At 39.4% G+C, this 22,048-nt stretch overlaps 3 protein-coding genes across 3 annotated transcripts; all 3 read right to left on the reverse strand.

Annotated features, from left to right (window-relative positions):
• Nucleotides 1-974: 974 nt before the first annotated feature.
• On the reverse strand, nucleotides 975-7,921 carry LOC308299768 (E3 ubiquitin-protein ligase TRIM35-like; the record flags this gene model as incomplete). Its single annotated transcript, XM_080743556.1, has 3 exons — nucleotides 975-2,038; nucleotides 7,108-7,350; nucleotides 7,492-7,921. 3 exons carry the CDS (start codon nucleotides 7,919-7,921, stop codon nucleotides 975-977), a joined length of 1,737 nt encoding a protein of 578 aa, XP_080599682.1.
• A 358-nt stretch (nucleotides 7,922-8,279) lies between these two features.
• LOC308299770 (E3 ubiquitin-protein ligase TRIM39-like) lies at nucleotides 8,280-13,148 on the reverse strand (the record flags this gene model as incomplete). The annotated part of the gene is made up of 2 exons (XM_080743558.1): nucleotides 8,280-8,353; nucleotides 11,921-13,148. The coding sequence occupies 2 exons, from the start codon at nucleotides 13,146-13,148 to the stop codon at nucleotides 8,280-8,282; spliced, it is 1,302 nt and encodes a 433-aa protein (XP_080599684.1).
• Nucleotides 13,149-13,506: 358 nt separating this feature from the next.
• LOC308299771 (E3 ubiquitin-protein ligase TRIM35-like) lies at nucleotides 13,507-22,047 on the reverse strand (the record flags this gene model as incomplete). Its single annotated transcript, XM_080743559.1, has 3 exons — nucleotides 13,507-13,580; nucleotides 16,771-18,167; nucleotides 22,025-22,047. The coding sequence occupies 3 exons, from the start codon at nucleotides 22,045-22,047 to the stop codon at nucleotides 13,507-13,509; spliced, it is 1,494 nt and encodes a 497-aa protein (XP_080599685.1).
• Between the last annotated feature and the right edge of the window lies 1 nt (nucleotide 22,048).

Consider the following 22,048-nt stretch of genomic DNA (forward strand, 5'->3'; position numbering starts at 1 on the left):
TAAATCACACTGATAGACCATTTAGAAAGTGTGGTATTATCATTACTAGAAACATTTTGTTTGGTGTTGCTGTTTTCTCCCAAGACTCCAGGAATATAATATACAGTATTAAATAATATTAATGAATATGAAACTCTTATTGGACTTGTTTTTCAGTGTCATCATAAGGTGTTGGCTGTGTCTTTCATAAAAGGTTCATATGATTAATGGTATGTTCATTATACAGTATAATCAAGACAAAAGGTGATTATACTGTACAAAACATAAAAAAATCATCTTTACCCCCAAACACAAGATATTCTATTTATCATCACAACTACTAAAATAATAATGATCAATCTGCAATCCGTTCAAGGTTATCTTTATTGTCTGTGGTAAAGGTACATAATAGTACAACTTTTTGTTTGGCTCCTGTGACATTGTGGCAGCATTAGAAATAGTAAAAGACAAACAATAGTAAAAAAACATAGCAAGCAAACCTTCTATATACAACTGCAGCAGTATGTCAATGTTACACTGTCTTCATTTCTAACTGTGCTCTTCCAGTAACCTCGCCTCACCAGACTTTCCACCTTGGAGGAAAGCCTGCTATTCATTCTAAATTGGCCTGTGTGATCCGGTCTAGTTGTGACCTAAACCGGGGGAAAAAATAACTGCAGATTTTGCTTGTCACGGCCACCTGGCTACAACAAGACATAACGTTATTTTTTAACTTAATAATGCAAATCAAATTGTTTATTCTCGCTAGACACGACACGAGTTAGAATAAAAGATGAACATATCAAACGATTATTATACCAAAAGGAAGAAAATGATTATACAGCACCAATTTAAAACATTTAAACATTTTGGATTCTGGTTCCGGTTTGGTGTTTTCCGGCAAACCTGTAGTACGTCCGATGACTACAACACAACATGAGGTTCTTTTGACTGGATCAGAAACGTGAAAATGCTACTGATCCCAGCCTCCCAGGCTACTCTTCCAAAGTTACACCGACCTTCCTTGGCAACACCTTCACAGACCTACCATCGACAGCATTAAGAATGAATGGAAAGAGTGTCTCTGTGAAAGGGTGTGTGAAAGTGTGGAGGTGTGTGTTAGTGTCGGGATCGGTGAAGGACAGCTTTCCTCTGTTCCAGTCCAGTTGGACTCTGATCCTCCACGGTTTCTGCTTCACTGAGAGAACAGTGGTTGACCCTGGTCTGCAGTGTGCTCTGTATTCAGTATCGTACAACATTATTCTCCAGCACCATTTACCGTGGCTGTCTGCCTTCTTCCTCTGGTAAGACTCTGCTAAGACTCCGAAAGTCCAGTATTTATTTTCCCCAACCGCAACATCCCAGCTGTGAGTTCCGGAGTTAAAGCCCTCAGAACCCAGGACGTGGTACAAGCAGTCGAACCTCTCTGGGTTGTCAGGAAGCTCCTGTCTCTCTCCATGTCTCACACTGGTCAGATCATCAGACAGGCTGTACACTGGATGGGCAGTGTTGGGGTCCAGAATGACAGGAGTGTAGGAGACAATGTCCCTCATCTTGTCCCAGACTCTGAAGGCCAGGTTGCCCAGATGTTTGGCCACATCTATCAGTGCTCCTGGGTCCAGCTGCTGTGGCTCCTGCAGTGTGAGCTTGAATCTTTCCACTGTGGTCTTGTAGTTCTGCAGGAACGAGACGTGTTCAGCTCTCAGCTCCTCTTCTACGACATTGATTGTATTGGAAATCATATATATGTCTCTGTTCAGAGCCTCAATCTTCTCCTTCATCATCTGACTCTTCTGCTGCTCTTCCTTACTCAGTGCAGTGATTTTAGCCTCCTCTTCCTCTTGTAGAAACTGATGAAACCTCTTGAACTGTTCCCTAATCTTCTGCTCTGTGTTCTGGGTCTGGACCTTTATGTGTGCTGCTGTTTGGTCACATTTCGTCTTAACTTCATTAAACACCATCAGTTTGTCATGTAAGAGCTTCAGTGATTTCTGCACGTCCTCCTTGTGATCCAGGGCAGCTTCATCAATGGGTCTGATACTGTGGTTGGTGTGTTTTTCTGAATAAAGACACGCAACACACACTGGCTGATGATCTTCCAGGCAGAAGAGTTTCAATTTCTCAGCATGCAGGCTGCAGATACCCTCGGCTTCATTGATTGGTCTGAAACTGTGGTTGTTGTGTTTGTCTGAATGAACACACACAACACACACTGGCTGTTGGTCTTCCAGACAGAAGAGCTTGGATTTCTCAGCATGCTGGCGGCAGAGAAGCTCAGACCCTGTTGAAACTCTCTGACGTTTCTCCTGTAAGAAAGTCTCACACAGTTTCTTCAGAGCCAGGTTACAGGGTGGATCATCCTTTGAAGACCTTTTATTACAAGATGGACATTGCCTTGTTGGTCTGTGCCTCCACCAATCTTGCAGACAGGCTTCACAGAAGCTGTGGCTACATGGCAGGATGACAGGATCTTTAAACGTATCATGACAGAAAGGACAGGAAAAATCCTCTTCTGAAAAAGATGACGTGGAAGCCATTTAGTCTGAGTGAATCGTACACACACTCTGCTCAAGACAGGAATCAGCCAGTCAGTCGTGGTAACACTCTCTTCACTATAATGTTCCCTGAAGTTTACTTCCACTCTTAATCCTGGTTATTATGCCACTCAGTTGACAGCAGCAGGTTCAAGTTTTCTGTGTCAGTATTGTTTCCTGTAGCTGTGGAAAAACACAGATGAAGAAATTATTTGAAACACTTCCCTGAATGAGATGTCATTTGTATGGTGTTTTTTTCTACCAACAATGATTTGACTAATAAAGAAAATGGTAATATAAAACTTAAACATAGCATAATGTATTGTTCTGGCACCATCACACACACATACAATAAATGTTTGGTCTTCGAAAATATTTTAAGTTGCAAATGTGAACCAAACTGTTAACTGACATTATATTCAGAAACTCATTGAACCATACGTTTCCATTCCTCAAAGAGCCATTGACTTCTGGAAAACTGTTTAATGATAATCTTAAAAATAAAACAATAATATATATATATATATATATAATTTGATTTGTACTGTAATTGAGTATCCAGTGACTAAAAACAAACAAAAGTTGTACATATTAGAAGGCGTTGATTGGAATAGATCATGCCTTGATAATGAAAAGCCTTCATTCATGTGCTATGGCAGCCTATGGATCGTGGTTTGTTAATGATTGATTGATATAGAACAGTGATTCTCAAATGTATTTTTTATTTTATTTTCAAGGACATTCAATTTGGCTATTAGGATACTTGGCCTCATTTGATACAATTAACACAACTGTAACTGTCCATGTAAGTTTCATTACTGCAGTACATTTCTGTAAAAGGTAAATGGACATATTTCTCCACTTCTCATCTCCAGACATGTTATGGTAACTTGTAAAAGTGTTGACATGTAGGCTATTAAGAGAGCTAGAACGGGCGCTCAGTATAAATAAAGAAAATATAAAAGAATTACACTAAAGCCTGTGTAGCCTGGTGATTAGGACCCAAACTACAGTATATTTGGGGTTAATTATTACCAAAATCCTCTACAGGTGTGAGAGTTAATTTTGAATTGCATTTTAGTGTTGCCAAAACGTCTGTGTTGCCAATTTTTCACTTGGACTTAATGGTCACTATTCACAGGGCTTGACCACAAATAGAGCAAACCTTTAAGTGCCTACTCTCCTGTGTGCTGTGTTACTTACTCTGAGTCGTAGTGAGTTGAGAGCATATTGTGAAAATGAAATATGTAACATCAGACACAATTTGGCAATCCAACAGCTACATATTCAAATTAGTGCATATCCAGAGGTGTAATGTAACTAAGTACATTTACTCAAGTACTGTACTTGTCTTACAGTAAGTACAATTTTGAGATACTTTTACTTTACTGGAGTATTTCCAAAGTTCAATACTTTTACTTCGACTACATCTTTGAGGAAAGTATTGTACTTTTACTCCATCTCAATTATTTGAAACTTTCGTTACTTACTGGTTACTTTGCAGATATACCGGTACATCATTATATTATAAAACATACATCATCCACTCCAGCACTATTTTATACAAGCTCACAACGTGTTGACATGTTGTGAGCTTGTTGATCTGCTATTTTCAAACGTTTGAGTACTTTTACTTTTGGTACTTTGAGTATATCTTGATGCCAAAAGTCTTGTGTACAATTACTCAAGTAACATTTAGAACACAGGACTTTTACTTGTAACAGAGTATTCTTATATTGTGGTATTGCAACATTTACTTACGTAAAACATTTGAGTACTTTTACCACCACAGTGCATAGCCCAGGGGTGCCCAGTGCCACACGTTTTTGACCTGAGAGCTACTTTTAAAATGACCAGCTCAACATGATCTACCCACCCCAAAGAATGTACCCGAACGGACTTTGGAATAGTGGCAATACAAGCTCACTTTGTCTTGAAATGGGAAATAGTGGGGGGGGGGGAAAGTCTTCATCCCATTCTGTATGGAAGTGGAGTGGTACGTTTTCTGGTTCTTTGTAATGCTACTGACAACTGAAAAAAGCATTGCATTGGAGGGGATGCCTAGAAGCCATGAAGGACAGGTCCTTCTTGATGTCAATCAATCAAGTCACCTCTTTATATTTTCATGATATATTTTTAAGGGCTTGTCATGTGATCTACCTGCACACCCTTGGTGATCTACTGGTAGATCACGATCCACCTTTTGGGCACCCCTGGCATAGCCTATCTGTTGGTCATTTTGTACAGAAAAAGGGAAAGTTTATTTACCTACAGAATATTGAACACCACGAGCTTCCACAAGAAGGCACGAGATGTAAGCACAGGTGTAGAAGACTGCACTTCCTGTGATTTAGGCCAGGGGATGTATGTCAAGTGACACCCAAAACGGCGCATCGCCATCTAGTGGTATTAGTAGGAACATATCTTCCACTCTTCTACGTTTGGGTTAAATATTTTGTCCTCAAGCTCACAACAACACAATATGATGCAGCATGTGAGCTTGTAGATATATTTTTGATGGAATGTAATGTAATACAAGCATAAACCCACATAACAATAGAAAACACAAAACAGTATTAGGTAAACATAATGTTACAAATTGTGTTCCCTTCAGCCAGGTCAAACAAGTGTTGGCTCTTTGGAAAGTTTCTTGATACACTTTGGAACACAGCCTTATTTAGTATAATTCATAACACCTGTGTTTACTCTATTATTCAATGTCAATGTTTGCTGTGAAAAGGGTCTAACAATAATATGATTAACAATAGCATGAATAAATTAACTGTACTGTTTGCTGCTAATTAGTCAACTTCGCCTAGTTTCTCCTATAACTGAATTTAGCCCTTAAAACCCCTCAATTTCTTATTAACCAAAAAGATAACACAATATTGAATCATTATGGACGTTTCTCACCTGAATACTCTGCTTAAATGTATATACGTTTTTGTGTTTTGTACATTTTGTATGTAAATTGTCTTATGCATTTATGTCCACACTTTTTGTGTGCTGATATTATGTGCAAGCATGGTTGTTTTAGGCTTTTATCCTCTGAAAATATAATAACACTAACCTTTTCAACTGTGGTTGAAATCTCAAAGGCACAGTTCAGGCTGAGGCTCTATATAACAATCATAATAGGCCTGCTAAAAATCCGCCATTAGTCAGAATACTTTAGTTTATGCTATACTTTAATATCTATAGTTTGTACATTAATTTGTATAATATATTAATAGAAATCAGCTAACACTTACAATGTGATATCATGACCACACAACATATGCAAAGTACATTCTGTAAGTGTACACAGTACAGCTGTCAGTCCCGATTGCTTTAATGGCATTTTATTTGGTATTGCTGTTTTCTCTAGATGAATACATACAGCATTTAATATTAGGGAGATTTAAAGACACATAAATTAATATGAAACTGATTTTACAAAATAAACAAGCAATTAAACATTGATCTCCCCCCAAATACAAATATTACTACTGTATATATCATCAGAACTATAATAATAATCAATCTACAAATCAGTCAAGGTTCAATGTAATCTGTAATGTACACTGCAGGTACATAAGAGTATGAATTATTTCAGTTTGCTCCTGTGACATTGTGGCAGCATTAAAAGACAAACAGTGGTCAACAACGAAAAGCAAACTTCACTATACAACTTACTGCAGCAGTACACCAATGTTCATTTTCATGTCTAAGGTTGAAAACCCATCCCCCCAAAAAACGGCACTCGCACGCTTTATTGTGTGCGCAATTGTTCTCGCCAAATCTGTCAACTGCAGAACGTCTATGTACCGTACCCTGCAGGTACATACAGTAAGAGTATGACTTATTTCAGTTTGCTCCTGTGACATTGTGGTAGCATTAGAAATCTTGATAAAAGACAAACAGTGGTCTACAACAAAAAGCAAACTTCACTATACAACTGCAGTAGTACACCAATGTTCATCATCATCATCATGTATTACGCTGGGAACCCAACCCACCCCCAAAAAAGGCACTCACACGCTTGTTCTCGTCAAACTTGTCAACTGTGGAACTTCTAGCAGTCATTACATTGATTTCAACGAGACTCTGCCCAGAGCATTTATCTGCATTTATTACACAGGGTGGTTTCTTCTAGTGTAACTGTGCTCTTCCAGAGTGACACTGAGCCTCCTTGGCAACACCTTCACAGACCTACCATCGACAGCATTAAGAATGAATGGAAAGAGTGTCTCTGAGAAAAGGTGTGTGAAAGTGTGGAGGTGTGTGTTAGTGTCGGGATCGGTGAAGGACAGCTTTCCTCTGCTCCAGTCCAGTTGGACTCTGATCCTCCAGGGTTTCTGCTTCACCGAGAGAACAGTTGTCGACCCTGGTGCGCAGTGTGCTCTGTATTCACGATCATCTAACATTATTCTCCAGCATTTACCCTGGCTGTCTCCCTCTGCTAACACTCCTAATGTCCAGTATCTATTTCCTCCAACCACAACGTCCCAGCTGTGAGTCCCGCAGTTAAAGCCCTCAGAACCCAGGACGTGGTACAAGCAGACAGACCTCTCTGGGTTGTCAGGAAGCTCCTGTCTCTCTCCATATTTCGCACTGGTCAGATCATCAGACAGGATGTATACTGGATGAGCAGTGTTGGGGTCCAGAATGACAGGAGTGTAGGACACAATGTCCCTCATCTTGTCCCAGACTCTGAAGGCCAGGTTGCCCAGATGTTTGGCCACATCTATCAGTGCTCCTGGGTCCAGCTGTGGCTCCTGCAGTGTGAACTTGGCTATTTCCAGTGTGGTCTTGTAGTTCTTCAGGAACAAGACGTGTTCAGCTCTCAGCTCCTCCTCTACGATATTGATTGTATTTGAAAGAGTTGATATGTCTCTGTTCAGAGCCTCAATCTTCTCCTTCATCATCTGACTCTTCTGCTCCTCTTCCTTCCTCAGTGCAGTGATTTTAGCCTCCTCTTCCTCTTGTAGAAACTGACGAAACCTCTTGAACTGTTCCCTAATCTTCTGCTCTGTGTTCTGGGTCTGGACCTTTATGTGTGCTGCTGTTTGGTCACAGTTTATTTTAACTTCATTTAACACTTTCAGTTTGTCATGTAAGTGCTTCAGTGATTTCTGCACATTCTCCTTGTGATCCAGGGCAGCTTCATCAATGGGTCTGATACTGTGGTTGGTGTGTTTTTCTGAATAAAGACACGCAACACACACTGGCTGATGATCTTCCTGGCAGAAGAGTTTCAGTTTCTCAGCATGCAGGTTGCAGATAACCTCGGCTACATTGATTGGTCTGAAACTGTGGCCGTTGTGTTTGTCTGAATGAACACAGACAACACACACTGGCTGTTGGTCTTCCAGACAGAACAGCTTGGATTTCTCAGCATGCTGGCGGCAGAAAACCTCAGACCCCATTAAAACTCCTGGACGTTTCTCCTTTAAGAAAGTCTCACAGAGTTTCTTCAGAGCCAGGTTACAGGGTGGATCATCCGTTGAAGACCTTTTATTACAAGATGGACATTGCCTTGTTGATCTCTGTCTCCACCATTCCTGCAGACAGGCTCTACAGAAGCTGTGGCTACATGGCAGGAGAACAGGATCTTTAAACGTTTCATGACAGAAAGGACAGGAAAAATCCTCTTCTGAAAAAGATGACGTGGAAGCCATTTAGTCTGAGTGAATCGTACACACACTCTGCTCAAGACAGGAATCAGCCAGTCAGTCGTGGTAACACTCTCTTCACTATAATGTTCTCTGAAGTTTACTTCCACTCTTAATCCTGGTTATTATGCCACTCAGTTGACAGCAGCAGGTTCAGGTTTTCTGGGTCAGTATTGTTTTCTGTAGCTGTGGAAAAACACAGATGAAGAAATTATTTGAAACACTTCCCTGAATGAGATGTCATTTGTATGATGTTTTTTTTTTGACTAATAAAGAAAATGGTAATATAAAACTTAAACATAGCATAATGTATTGTTCTGGCACCACTGCATAAATACATCACACATACAACACTACAACATATTTTAAGTTGCAAATGTTAACCAAACTGACATATTATATTCAGAAACTCATTGAACCATACGTTTCTATTGCTCAAAGAGCCATTGACTTCTGGAAAACTGTTTAATGATAATCTTAATAACAAAAAAAAAAAAGATAATAAAGACTATATATACACATATATACATATATATATATATATATATATATATATATATATATATATATATATATATATATAATTTTAGAGTAATTTAAAAATGTAGAACAAAATTTGTACATACAGTACATACATGTATACATCTCCAGACATGTTATGGTAACTTGTAAAACAAGTGTTGACATGTACAGTAGGCTATTGAGAGAGCTAGAACGGGGACTCAGTATAAATAAAGAAAATATCAAAGAGAACTAGAATTGAAGTGAACTTCAATTACACTAAAGCCTGTGTAGCCTGGTGATATGGATGATACAGGACACAAGTCACACAACTTTATATTTGGGGTGGTTTTAGTTCAATGTTGTGTTCAATGTTCATTTTGATTTATAGTTTTCAATTGCATTTTAGTGTTGCCAAAACAACTGTGTTGACAGTTTTTCACATGGACTTTAATTTGGTCACTATTCAGTGCTTGACCACAAATCCCAGAACAAACTTGAAGTGTGTGCCTACTCTCCTGTGTGCTGTGTGCAACCACTTCAGCCCTATTTTATTTGTAGATCTGCTGTTTTCAAACGTTTGAGTACTTTTACTTTTGGTACTTTGAGTATATTTTGATGCCAATACTTTTGTACTTTTACTCAACATGTAACATTTTGAACACTGGCCTAACTTGTAACAGAGTATTTTTATATTGTGGTAGTATTGCTACTTTTACTCAAGTAAAACATTTGAGTACTTTTACCACCACAGTGCATAGCTGTTGGTCATTTTGAACAGAAAGAAGGGAACGTTTATTTACCTCCAGAATCTTGAACACCAAGCTTCCACAACAGTGTAGGCACGAGATGTAGCCTAAGCACAGGTGTAGAAAAGAGAAGACTGCACTTCCTGTGACGTAATGTAAGGGATGTATGTAATGTCGGACTATCAGTGACACCCAAAACGGCGCAGCGCCATCTAGTGGTTATAGTAGGAACATATCTTCCACTTGCCAACATTTGGGTTATATTTTGTCCTGTCCTCAAGCTCACAACCCATTACGAACATGTGAGCTTGTAGATATATATTTATGTAATATAATACATACAAGCATAAACCCACATAACAATAGAAAACACAGAACAACAGCATTAGGTATATAAACATAATGTTACCAGGCCAAACAAAGTGTTGGCTCATTGGAAAGATTCTTGTTACACCATGGAACACAGCCTTATTTAGTATAATTCATAACACCTGTGTTTACTCTAGTATTCAATGTCAATATGTTTGCTGTGAAAAGGGTCTAACACTAATATGATTAACAATAACATGCATACATTATAGGGGTGTAACGATACATTTTAATAGCGATTCGATACATATCACGATACATGGTTGACGATACGATACATGGACGATATTGGTTCATTCATGGCGATACGATACGATTCGATTCAATGATTTAAAATCGATATAGTAACTATTTAGCAAAGAAATTAATTCTGTGTGAAAGGTGTGGATAGTGCAGGTTTTTAAGGGAAACATGTATTATTATGGATATAAACCTGCACCTTGACATGAACCCAGAAATTACACACATTTATCGATAGACCAGTATAGCTATATGGAAAGGAAAAGTAATGAAACCCCTCCTTTTAATTTTTTCTTCTTAAAAATGCTAAATACAATGCTCAAGTAGGTAGTAACGATACAATCGATTCTTTGTACTGCCGATTCGATACGATACAAAATAAAACGATACGATACGATTTTAGCTGTTTTCATTTCGATATACTTCGATTTTTTAAGTTAAAAACCATATTTCGATACAGTTACTATATCGTTACACCCCTAATACATTAACTGTATAGGGCTACTGTTTGCTGCTAATTAGTCAACTTGACATAGTTTCTCCTAGAACTGAATTTAAAGTTAAACCCCTCAATTTCTTAAATAACCAAAAGATAACATAATATTGCATCATTATGGACGTTTCTCACCTTAATACTCTGCTTAAATGAATAGGCCTATACATATTTTTTTTGTGTACATTTTGTATGTAAATTGTCTTTTCATGCTCCATGCATTTGTCCACACTTTTTGTGTGCTGATATTATTTATGTGCATGGTTGTTTAACTTGTTTTAGGCTTTTATCCTTTTAAGATATTATAACACTTTTTAACTGTGGTTGAAATCTCACAGGCACAGTTCAGAAAAATCCCCCATTAGTCAGAATACGTTAATTTATGCCATACTTTAATATATTTATAGTTTGTACCTTATTTTTCACAATATATTAACTACTAAGATGGTCTGTTTACTCTGTTATCAGTGTGTGTACAGTCAGCTAACACTTACAATGAGATCATGACCACACAACATATACAAAATGCATACTGTACACAGTACAGCTGTCAGTCCTGATTGCTTTAATGGCATTTTATTTGGTGTTGCTGTTTTCTCTAGATGAATACATACAACATTTAATATTATGGAGATTTAAAGACGCATAAATTAATATGAAACTGATTTTACAAAATGAACAAGCAATTAAACATTGATCTCCCCAAATACAAACATTACTATATATCATCAGAACTATAATAATAATCAATGATCAATCTACAAATCAGTCAAGGTTCAATGTAATCTTTATTGTCTATACTGCAGGTACATGAGTATGAATTATTTCAGTTTGCTCCTGTGACATTGGGGCAGCATTAAAAAGCAAACCTCACTCTACAACTGCAGCAGTACACGTATGTTCATCCTCATGTCTTACGCTGGGAACCCACCCCCAAAAAAGGCACTCACACTCTTTATTGTGCGCAATTGTTCTCACCAAACCTGTCAACTGCGGAACGTCTGTGTACCGTACCCTGCAGGTACATAAGAGTAGGACTTATTTAGTTTGCTCCTGTGACATTGTGGCAGCATTAGAAATCTTGATAAAAGACAAACAGTTGTCAACAACCACAAGCAAACTTCAGTATACAACTGAACTGCAGTAGAACACCAATGTTCATCATCATTCATGTCTAACGCTGGGAAGTGGGAACCCACCCCCCAAAAAGGCACTCACACGCTTTGTTGTGTGAACTTATTGATCTCGCCAAACCTGTCAATTGCGGAACTTCTAGCAGTCATTACATTGATTTCAACAAGACTCTGCCCATAGCTGCATTTATTACATGGGGTGGTTTCTTCTAGTGTAACTCTTCCTGAGTTACACTGAGCTTCCTTGGCAAAACCTTCACAGACCTACCATCGACAGCATTAAGAATGAATGGAAAGAGTGTCTCTGTGAATGAATTTGTGAAAGTGTGGAGGTGTGTGTTAGTATCGGGATCGGTGAAGGACAGCTTTCCTCTGTCCCAGTCCAGTTGGACTCTGATCCTCCAGGGTTTCTGCTTCACTGAGAGAAAAGTGGTCGCTGGTGTGCAGTGTGCTCTGTATACACTATTGTATAACATTATTCTCCAGCATTTACCCTGTGTGTTTCCCTTCTTCCTCTGGTACGACTCTGCTAAGACTCCTAATGCCCAGTATCCATTTTCTCCAACTGCAACATCCCAGCTGTGAGTTCCAGAGTTAAAGCCCTCAGAACCCAGGACGTGGTACAAGCATTCAAACCTCTCTGGGTTGTCAGGAAGCTCCTGTCTCTCTCCATATTTCGCACTGGTCAGATCATCAGACAGGCTGTATACTGGATGAGCAGTGTTGGGGTCCAGAATCACAGGAGTGTAGTCGACAATCTCCCTCATCTTGTCCCAGACTCTGAAGGCCAGGTTGCCCAGATGTTTGGCCACATCTATCAGTGCTCCTGGGTCCAGCTGTGGCTCCTGCAGTGTGAACTTGGCTATTTCCAGTGTGGTCTTGTAGTTCTTCAGGAACAAGACGTGTTCAGCTCTCAGCTCCTCCTCTACGACATTGATTGTATTTGAAAGAGTTGATATGTCTCTGTTCAGAGCCTCAATTTTCTCCTTCATCATCTGACTCTTCTGCTCCTCTTCCTTCCTCAGTGCAGTGATTTTAGCCTCCTCTTCCTCTTGTAGAAACTGACGAAACCTCTTGAACTGTTCCCTGATCTTCTGCTCTGTGTTCTGGGTCTGGACTTTTATGTGTGCTGCTGTTTGGTCACAGTTTATTTTAACTTCATTTAACACTTTCAGTTTGTCATGTAAGTGCTTCAGTGATTTCTGCACATTCTCCTTGTGATCCAGGGCAGCTTCATCAATGGGTCTGATACTGTGGTTGGTGTGTTTTTCTGAATAAAGACACGCAACACACACTGGCTGATGATCTTCCAGGCAGAAGAGTTTCAGTTTCTCAGCATGCAGGTTGCAGATAACCTCGGCTTCATTGATTGGTCTGAAACTGTGGTCGTTGTGTTTGTCTGAATGAACACAGACAACACACACTGGCTGTTGGTCTTCCAGACAGAAGAGCTTGTATTTCTCAGCATGCTGGCGGCAGAAAACCTCAGACCCCATTAAAACTCCCGGACGTTTCTCCTTTAAGAAAGTCTCACACAGTTTCTTCAGAGCCAGGTTACAGGGTGGATCATCCGTTGAAGACCTTTTATTACAAGATGGACATTGCCTTGTTGATCTCTGTCTCCACCATTCCTGCAGACAGGCTCTACAGAAGCTGTGGCTACATGGCAGGAGAACAGGATCTTTAAACGTTTCATGACAGAAAGGACAGGAAAAATCCTCTTCTGAAAAAGATGACGTGGAAGCCATTTAGTCTGAGTGAATCGTACACACACTCTGATCAAGACAGGAATCAGCCAGTCAGTCGTGGTAACAGTCTCTTCACTATAATGTTCCCTGAAGTTTACTTCCACTCTTAATCTTGGTTATTATGCCACTCAGTTGACAGCAGCAGGTTCAGGTTTTCTGGGTCAGTATTGTTTCCTGTAGCTGTGGAAAAACACAGATGAAGAAATTATTTGAAACACTTCCCTGAATGAGATGTCATTTGTATGATGTTTTTTTTTTTCTTTTTCTTTCTACCAACAATGATTTGACTAATAAAGAAAATGGTAATATAAAACTTAAACATAGCATAATGTATTGTTCTGGCACCACTGCATAAATACATCACACATACAACACTACTACATATTTTAAGTTGCAAATGTTAACCAAACTGACATATTATATTCAGAAACTCATTGAACCATACGTTTCTATTGCTCAAAGAGCCATTGACTTCTGGAAAACTGTTTAATGATAATCTTAATAACAAAACAAAAAAAGATAATAAAGACTATATATATATATATATATATATATAATTTTAGAGTAATTTAAAAATTTAGAACACAATTTGTACATACAGTACATACATACATATCCAGACATGTTATGGTAACTTGTAAAACAAGTGTTGACATGTACAGTAGGCTATTAAGAGAGCTAGAACGGGGACTCAGTATAAATAAAGAAAATATCAAAGAGAACTAGAATCGAAGTGAACTTCAATTACACTAAAGCCTGTGTAGACTGGTGATATGGATGATACAGGACACAAGTCACACAACTTTATATTTGGGGTGGTTTGAGTTCAATGTTGTGTTCACTGTTCAATGTTCATTTTGATTTATAGTTTTCAATTGCATTTTAGTGTTGCCAAAACGTCTGTGTTGACAGTTTTTCACATGGACTTTAATTTGGTCACTTTTCAGTGCTTGACCACAAATCCCAGAACAAACTTGAAGTGTGTGCCTACTCTCCTGTGTGCTTTGTGCAACCATTTCAGCCCTATTTTATTCAAGCTCACAACATGTTGACATGCTGTGAGCTTGTAGATCTGCTGTTTTCAAACGTTTGAGTACTTTTACTTTTGGTACTTTGAGTATATTTTGATGCCAATACTTTTGTACTTTTACAGTTACTCAACATGTAACATTTTGAACACTGGCCTTTTACTTGTAACAGAGTATTTTTATATTGTGGTATTGCTACTTTTACTTAAGTAAAACATTTGAGTACTTTTACCACCACAGTGCATAGTATGCACTACTGCATAGCCTATCTGTTGGATATTTTGTACAGAAAGAAGGGAAAGTTTATTTACCTCCAGAATCTTGAACACCACGAGCTTCCACAACAGTGCAGGCAGGAGATGTAAGCACAGGTGTAGAAAAGAGAAGACTGCACTTCCTGTGATGTAATGTAAGGGAAGTATGTCTGACTATCAGTAGTCTCCATAGTAGTCTCGCGTAGCAAGACAACTATTCCACAATCTCCGAATGTATGCTGGGAGCATTTGACCAAATCGCGGAGGCAACAGTCTGGCCACGCGAGACTAGACTATCAGTGACGCCCAAAACGGCGCAGCGCCATCTAGTGGTTATATTAATCCACTTGCCAACATTTGGGTTATATTTTGTCCTCAAGCTCACAACCCATTACGATGCAACATGTGAGCTTGTAGATATATTTTGATGTAATATAAAGCATAAACCCACATAATAATAGAAAACACAGAACAGCATTAGGTAAACATAATGTTACCCCAATTGTGTTCCCTTCAGGCCAAACAAGTGATGGCTCATTGGAAAGATTCTTGTTACACCATGGAACACAGCCTTATTTAGTATAATTCATAACACCTGTGTTTACTCCACTATTCAATGTCAATGTTTGCTGTGAAAAGGGTCTAACACTAATATGACCAACAATAACATGCATACATTAACTGTAGGGCTACTGTTTGCTGCTAATTAGTCAACTTGACCTATAGTTTCTCCTAGAACTGAATTTAAAGTTAAACCCCTCAATTTCTTAAATAACCAAAAGATAACATAATATTGCATCATTATGGACGTTTCTCACCTTAATAGGCTCTGCTTAAATGAATATACGATTTTTTTGTGTGTACATTTTGTATGTAAATTGTCTTTTCATGCTCCATGCATTTGTGTCCACACTTTTTGTGTGCTGATATTATTTATGTGCATGGTTGTTTAACTTGTTTTAGGCTTTTATCCTTTTAAGATATTATAACACTTTTTAACTGTGGTTGAAATCTTACAGGCACAGTTCAGAAAAATCCCCCATTAGTCAGAATACTTTAGTTTATGCCATACTTAATATATTTATAGTTTGTACCTTATTTTTCCACAATATATTAATTACTAGAAATGGTCTGTTTACTCTGTTATCAGTGTGTACAGTCAGCTAACACAATGAGATCATGACCACACAACATAGGCTATACAAAGTGCATACTGTACACAGTACAGCTGTCAGTCCTGATTGCTTTAATGGCATGTTATTTGGTGTTGCTGTTTTCTCTAGATGAATACATACAGCATTTAATATTATGGAGATTTAAAGACGCATAAATTAATATGAAACTGATTTTACAAAATGAACAAGCAATTAAACATTGATCTCCCCCAAATACAAACATTACTATATCATCAGAACTATAATAATAATCAATCTACAAATCAGTCTTTATTGTCTATACTGCAGGTACATGAGTATGAATTATTTCAGTTTGCTCCTGTGACATTGGGGCAGCATTAGAAATCTTAATAAAAGAAACAGTGGTCAACAACAAAAAGCAAACCTCACTCTACAACTGCAGCAGTACACGTATGTTCATCTTCATGTCTAACGCTAGGAACCCACCCCCCAAAAAAGGCACTCACACGCTTTATTGTGCGCAATTGTTCTCACCAAACCTGTCAACTGTGGAATGTCTGTGTACCGTACCCTGCAGGTACATAAGAGTAGGACTTATTTAGTTTGCTCCTGTGACATTGTGGCAGCATTAGAAATCTTGATAAAAGACAAACAGTTGTCAACAACAACAAGCAAACTTCAGTATACAACTGCAGTAGAACACCAATGTTCATCATCATTCATGTCTAACGCTGGGAAGTGGGAACCCACCCCCCAAAAAGGCACTCACACGCTTTGTTGTGTGAACTTATTGATCTCGCCAAACCTGTCAATTGCGGAACTTCTAGCAGTCATTACATTGATTTCAACAAGACTCTGCCCATAGCTGCATTTATTACATGGGGTGGTTTCTTCTAGTGTAACTCTTCCTGAGTTACACTGAGCTTCCTTGGCAAAACCTTCACAGACCTACCATCGACAGCATTAAGAATGAATGGAAAGAGTGTCTCTGTGAAAGAGTGTGTGAAAGTGTGGAGGTGTGTGTTAGTATCGGGATCGGTGAAGGACAGCTTTCCTCTGTCCCAGTCCAGTTGGACTCTGATCCTCCAGGGTTTCTGCTTCACTGAGAGAACAGTGGTCGACCCTGGTGTGCAGTGTGCTCTGTATTCACTATCGTATAACATTATTCTCCAGCATTTACCCTGTGTGTTTCCCTTCTTCCTCTGGTATGACTCTGCTAACACTCCTAATGTCCAGTTTCCATTTTCTCCAACTGCAACATCCCAGCTGTGAGTTCCAGAGTTAAAGCCCTCAGAACCCAGGACGTTGTACAAGCAGTCGAACCTCTCTGGGTTGTCAGGAAGCTCCTGTCTCTCTCCATGTCTCGCACTGGTCAGATCATCAGACAGGCTGTATACTGGATGGGCAGTGTTGGGGTCCAGAATCACAGGAGTGTAGTCGACAATCTCCCTCATCTTGTCCCAGACTCTAAAGGCCAAGTTGCCCAGGTGTTTGGCCACATCTATCAGTGCTCCTGGGTCCAGCTGCTGTGGCTCCTGCAGTGTGAGCTTGACTCTTTCCTCTGTGGTCTTGTAGTTCTTCAGGAACAAGACGTGTTCAGCTCTCAGCTCCTCCTCTACGGCATTGATTGTATTGGAAAGCATTGATATGTCTCTGTTCAGAGCCTCAATTTTCTCCTTCATCATCAGACTCTTTTGCTCCTCTTCCTTCCTCAGTGCAGTGATTCTAGCCTCCTCTTTCTCTTGTAGAAACTGATGAAACCTCTTAAACTGTTCCCTAATCTTCTGCTCTGTGTTCTGGGTCTGGACCTTTATGTGTGCTGCTGTTTGGTCACAGTTTATTTTAACTTCATTTAACACTTTCAGTTTGTCATGTAAGTTCTTCAGTGATTTCTGCGCATTCTCCTTGTGATCCATGGCAACTTCATCAATGGGTCTGATACTGTGGTTGGTGTGTTTTTCTGAATAAAGACACGCAACACACACTGGCTGATGATCTTCCTGGCAGAAGAGTTTCAATCTCTCAGCATGCAGGTTGCAGATACCCTCTGCTTCATTGGTTGGTCTGAAACTGTGGTTCTTGTGTTTGTCTGAAAGAACACACACAACACACACTGGCTGTTGATCCTCCAGACAAAAGAGTTTGGATTTCTCAGCATGCAGGTTGCAGAGAACCTCAGACCCTGTTGAAACTCTCTGATGTTTCTCCTGTAAGAAGGTCTCACACAGTTTCTTCAGAGCGAGGTTACAGGGTGGATCATCCATTGAAGACCTTTTATTACAAGATGGACATTGCCTTGTTGATCTGTGCCTCCACCACTCTTGCAGACAGGCTTCACAGAAGCTGTGGCTACATGGCAGGATGACAGGATCTTTAAATGTTTCATGACAGAAAGAACAGGAAAAATCCTCTTCTGAAAAAGATGTCCTGGAAGCCATTTAGTCTGAGTGAATACACACACTCTGCTCAAGACAGGAATCAGCTAGTCAGTAGTGGTAACACTGACTCTCTTCACTATAATGTTCCCTGAAGTTTACTTTCACTCTTAATCTTGGTTATTACGCCACTCAGTTGACAGCAACATGTTCAAGTTTTCTGGGTCAGTAGTTTCCTGTAGCTGTGGAAAAACACAGATGAAGAAATTTAAGCATAGCATAATATGCATCTATCGTTATGGCACCACTGCATAAATACATCACACATACAATAAATGTTTGGTTTTGAAAATATTTTAAGTTGCAAAGGTGAACCAAACTGACAGATGTGCAAGCAAAAACACATTGAACCATACGTTTCCATTTTTCAAAGAGCCATTGACTCTGGATTTTATGGAGATATGCTGTGAGACAACATGCTTACTCCTCCTATGAAAATCCTATGACGTCTGAACCAGCCACATAGATATGGGCTGACTTCCTCTATATATGGGCATTCCTATATGAAGTCCTGTTATATATGGGCTTAATATTGACATCAGGGATCTCCATATATGGGCATAAAAGGGATTATTGCGACCGTAGGTCGCACTTACTATCAAAACCTGCACAAACTGTCAGTCAGTCAGTCTGTCCGTCTGTCTGTCACACCTCACACGTCACACTATTGCCCTGCTCATATCTCCGCAACCGTTGCCCCGAACCATGCCAAATTTTGCACACACGCTCCTTGGCTGCCAAACTACAACCTCCAAGGACCCCCGGAGCTCCAGGGACCCCCAGGTCCCTGGGGGACCCCCAGATGTAAAAAATTACCAAATGTGCAAAAATGACCAAATGACCACCCCAACGGGGCTGCTCACGGGGAATTCCCAGGGACCACCGACTCCTGGTGCTCCAGAACGGATGCAAAAGTGGTGGTGCCCCCAGTGGAGGACCCCCTTCACTGCAGCTCACATAAAATGCCGTAACTCGGGCTAGGAGGGTCCGGGAGAGCCGGGGCCGGTACCTATTCGTCCGCCAAGGCAACGCGGACACTCCACCCCTCATTTCTCACATGGCCCTCTTCTAGCGCCACCATGAGGCCAATTTTTAAAACACATTTTTGGACACTGCTCCTACAGTTTTTGCCCTAAAATCACGCAAATCGCTACACAGTATGTCTACACTCATCCCATCACCATGAATCTGTCCCATATAACGCCACCTTCAGGCCGATTTTTAAAAACACATTTTTGGACACTGCTCCTACAGATTTTGCCCTAAAATCACGAAAATCACTACACAGCATGTCTACACTCATGTCATCAACATGGATCAGGAAGATTTTGGAAAAACAAATTTTTGCCCTATTTGTGGAGATAAGCGACCTATGGTCGCTTATCTCCCGATTAGGGAGTCTTACTGGTGTTAGAGTGGTTCCCATGACATCACAACATACAATCCCTTTTATGCCCATACATGGAGATCCCTGTCTGAACCGGCCACACCACTGTGATGTGACCTGTTTATGCCCATATATGGAGATCCCTGGTCTGAGTATCTGGCATCACTGTGATGTCACAGTGATGTGCTAGAGGAACCACAGTGTCAGCCGTTACCCGTACGGACGGATACGGACAAGCTGTGATGGTTCTGACAGTGAACTGCGACGGTTGCAATAATTTGTACTCTTAATTTTAGACTGTTATAAATCCAGTGACTAAAGTCAAACAAAAATATTGTACATCAGAAGTTCTAGATGTTAGTGCTTTAACTGTCCATTTTTTAATCATTTAAGTTTAATTAGTGCAATATTATATTTCAGAAAACTAACTACAGCTATTATAGCCTGGTGGTGATATATGGACACAGGACACAAACTATATTTGGGGTTCTTAATTATTACCAGACTCTCCAGATTAGAGATGAGATTAGTCGTGTCAATTTTGATTAATAAAAGTTTCCAATGACATTTTGCAAAAAGTGTTGCAAAAAGAGAAAACAAAGAAAAACATGTCTGTGTCTGAGACTGTGATGACCATTTTTCAATTGGACTTTGTCACCATTCATTCATGACCACAACTCCAAATTCAAACTGAAGTGTCCAAATAGCCCTGTTCTCCTAACTTACAGAAACTCTGGTTATTAGAACATGTGAATGTAATCTGTAAACATCCTACAGAGAAAAGAAAATACCATCCGTGACATTATTACATTGCAATCCTATTAATGCTGTGCATATGTGTAGATCATTTAGTACTGAAAGAAGAGATTAAGTATATTTACCTACAGTATCTTGAACACCACAGACAAAAACGTCCACAGATAAGAAGGCAGGTGTAGAAAAAGAGATTCTCAACTTCCTGTAATGTATGTCGGACCCAAAATGCTGCAGCGCCATCTAGTGGTTTTAGGAGAAACACATATTTTCCACTTGGCTATGTTAAATTGTCCAGGCATAAATTAGACCTTCTTAAGCTCAACCTGCAATGCAGCATGTGAGCTAGCTTGTAGAGCTATTTTCGGAGCACACCATCTCATAGGCCTACAATGGAATAAGCTCTCTTTGCATTTTATTTGCAATGCAATTTTTTAGTAATGTTTAGGGAGCAGTTAGGGGTCAAGTGTGTTGATCAGGGACACTTAGGCATAGACCAGGGCCGGGATGTGAACCGGGGACCTTTTTCCCCAGACTGCTATGCTGCCCCTAAGGCTTAATTAAATATTTAAAATGTATATTACATGATAGACCATTTTGAGAAATGTATATATTTATAGCGCTCTTACTAGAAATTGTGGACAAAATCTTATCCAACTTCAAAATATTCGACATTTTGGGTCTGAGGCTAAATCTCATTAAATTGGTGGTCCGTGACTCGAATGCTGAATAAAAACATGTTTTACCTTGATATGAAAGAAGTTGAAAACCACTGTATTAATGGTATTTTGGTCGGTATTAGTTTTCTCTCCAGATGTAGCTTTACTTTGACAAAATATAAATGAATTTAACTTGTTTTTTCAGCGTCCATCATAATGTAGGCTACTGTATGATTAGATTAAGTCTTTCATGGTAAAAGTTCATATATGATAATTATATACAAATATGCTTCAAGACAAGGTGTTAACTAAATGTTACAGAACTTACATGACACTGAGTATACAAAGCAAACATTCATATTTACCCCCAAATACACTTTAGATATCTACACAACTACTACAACTATAATAATGATCAATCTAGAAACCATTCAAGGTGATCTTTATTGTCTGTGTACAGGTACATAATAGTACAAATTATTTTTGTTCTGCTTCTGCGACATTGTGGAAGCATTATTAGAAATTGTAATAGAAGACAAACAATAGTATAGTCAACAACAAAGGCATGGGTCTAACCTCGTGTCACCAGACTTTCCACCACGGAGGAAAGCCTGGCATTTGTTTTAAACGGGCCATGTGATCCGGTCTAGGTGTGGCCTAACCGGAAAGAGGAAGACCAGCCGTCTCATGACTGATGTAATAATGAAAATCAAATAGTTTATTCTCGCTAGTCGCTCTACGAGTTGAAATAAAAACATAATGTACCAAATGATTATACCAAAACCATTTTTAAACATTTTGAAGTTCTGTTTCTGGCAAAATATAGTTCCAGACAAATGTAGTCTGTCTGACTACATCATGACGTAGGTTGTTTCCGCTCCCGACCAGATCATAAACCCGAAATGCAACTGATCCCAGGCTAGCACGGGTCAACAACAAAAAGTAAACTTCTATACACAACTGCAGCAGTACCCCAATGTTACACTCTTCATCATG

Source organism: Nannobrachium achirus (genome assembly GCF_963921795.1).
Source record: "Nannobrachium achirus genome assembly, chromosome: 15".
Taxonomy (NCBI): Eukaryota; Metazoa; Chordata; class Actinopteri; order Myctophiformes; family Myctophidae; genus Nannobrachium; species Nannobrachium achirus.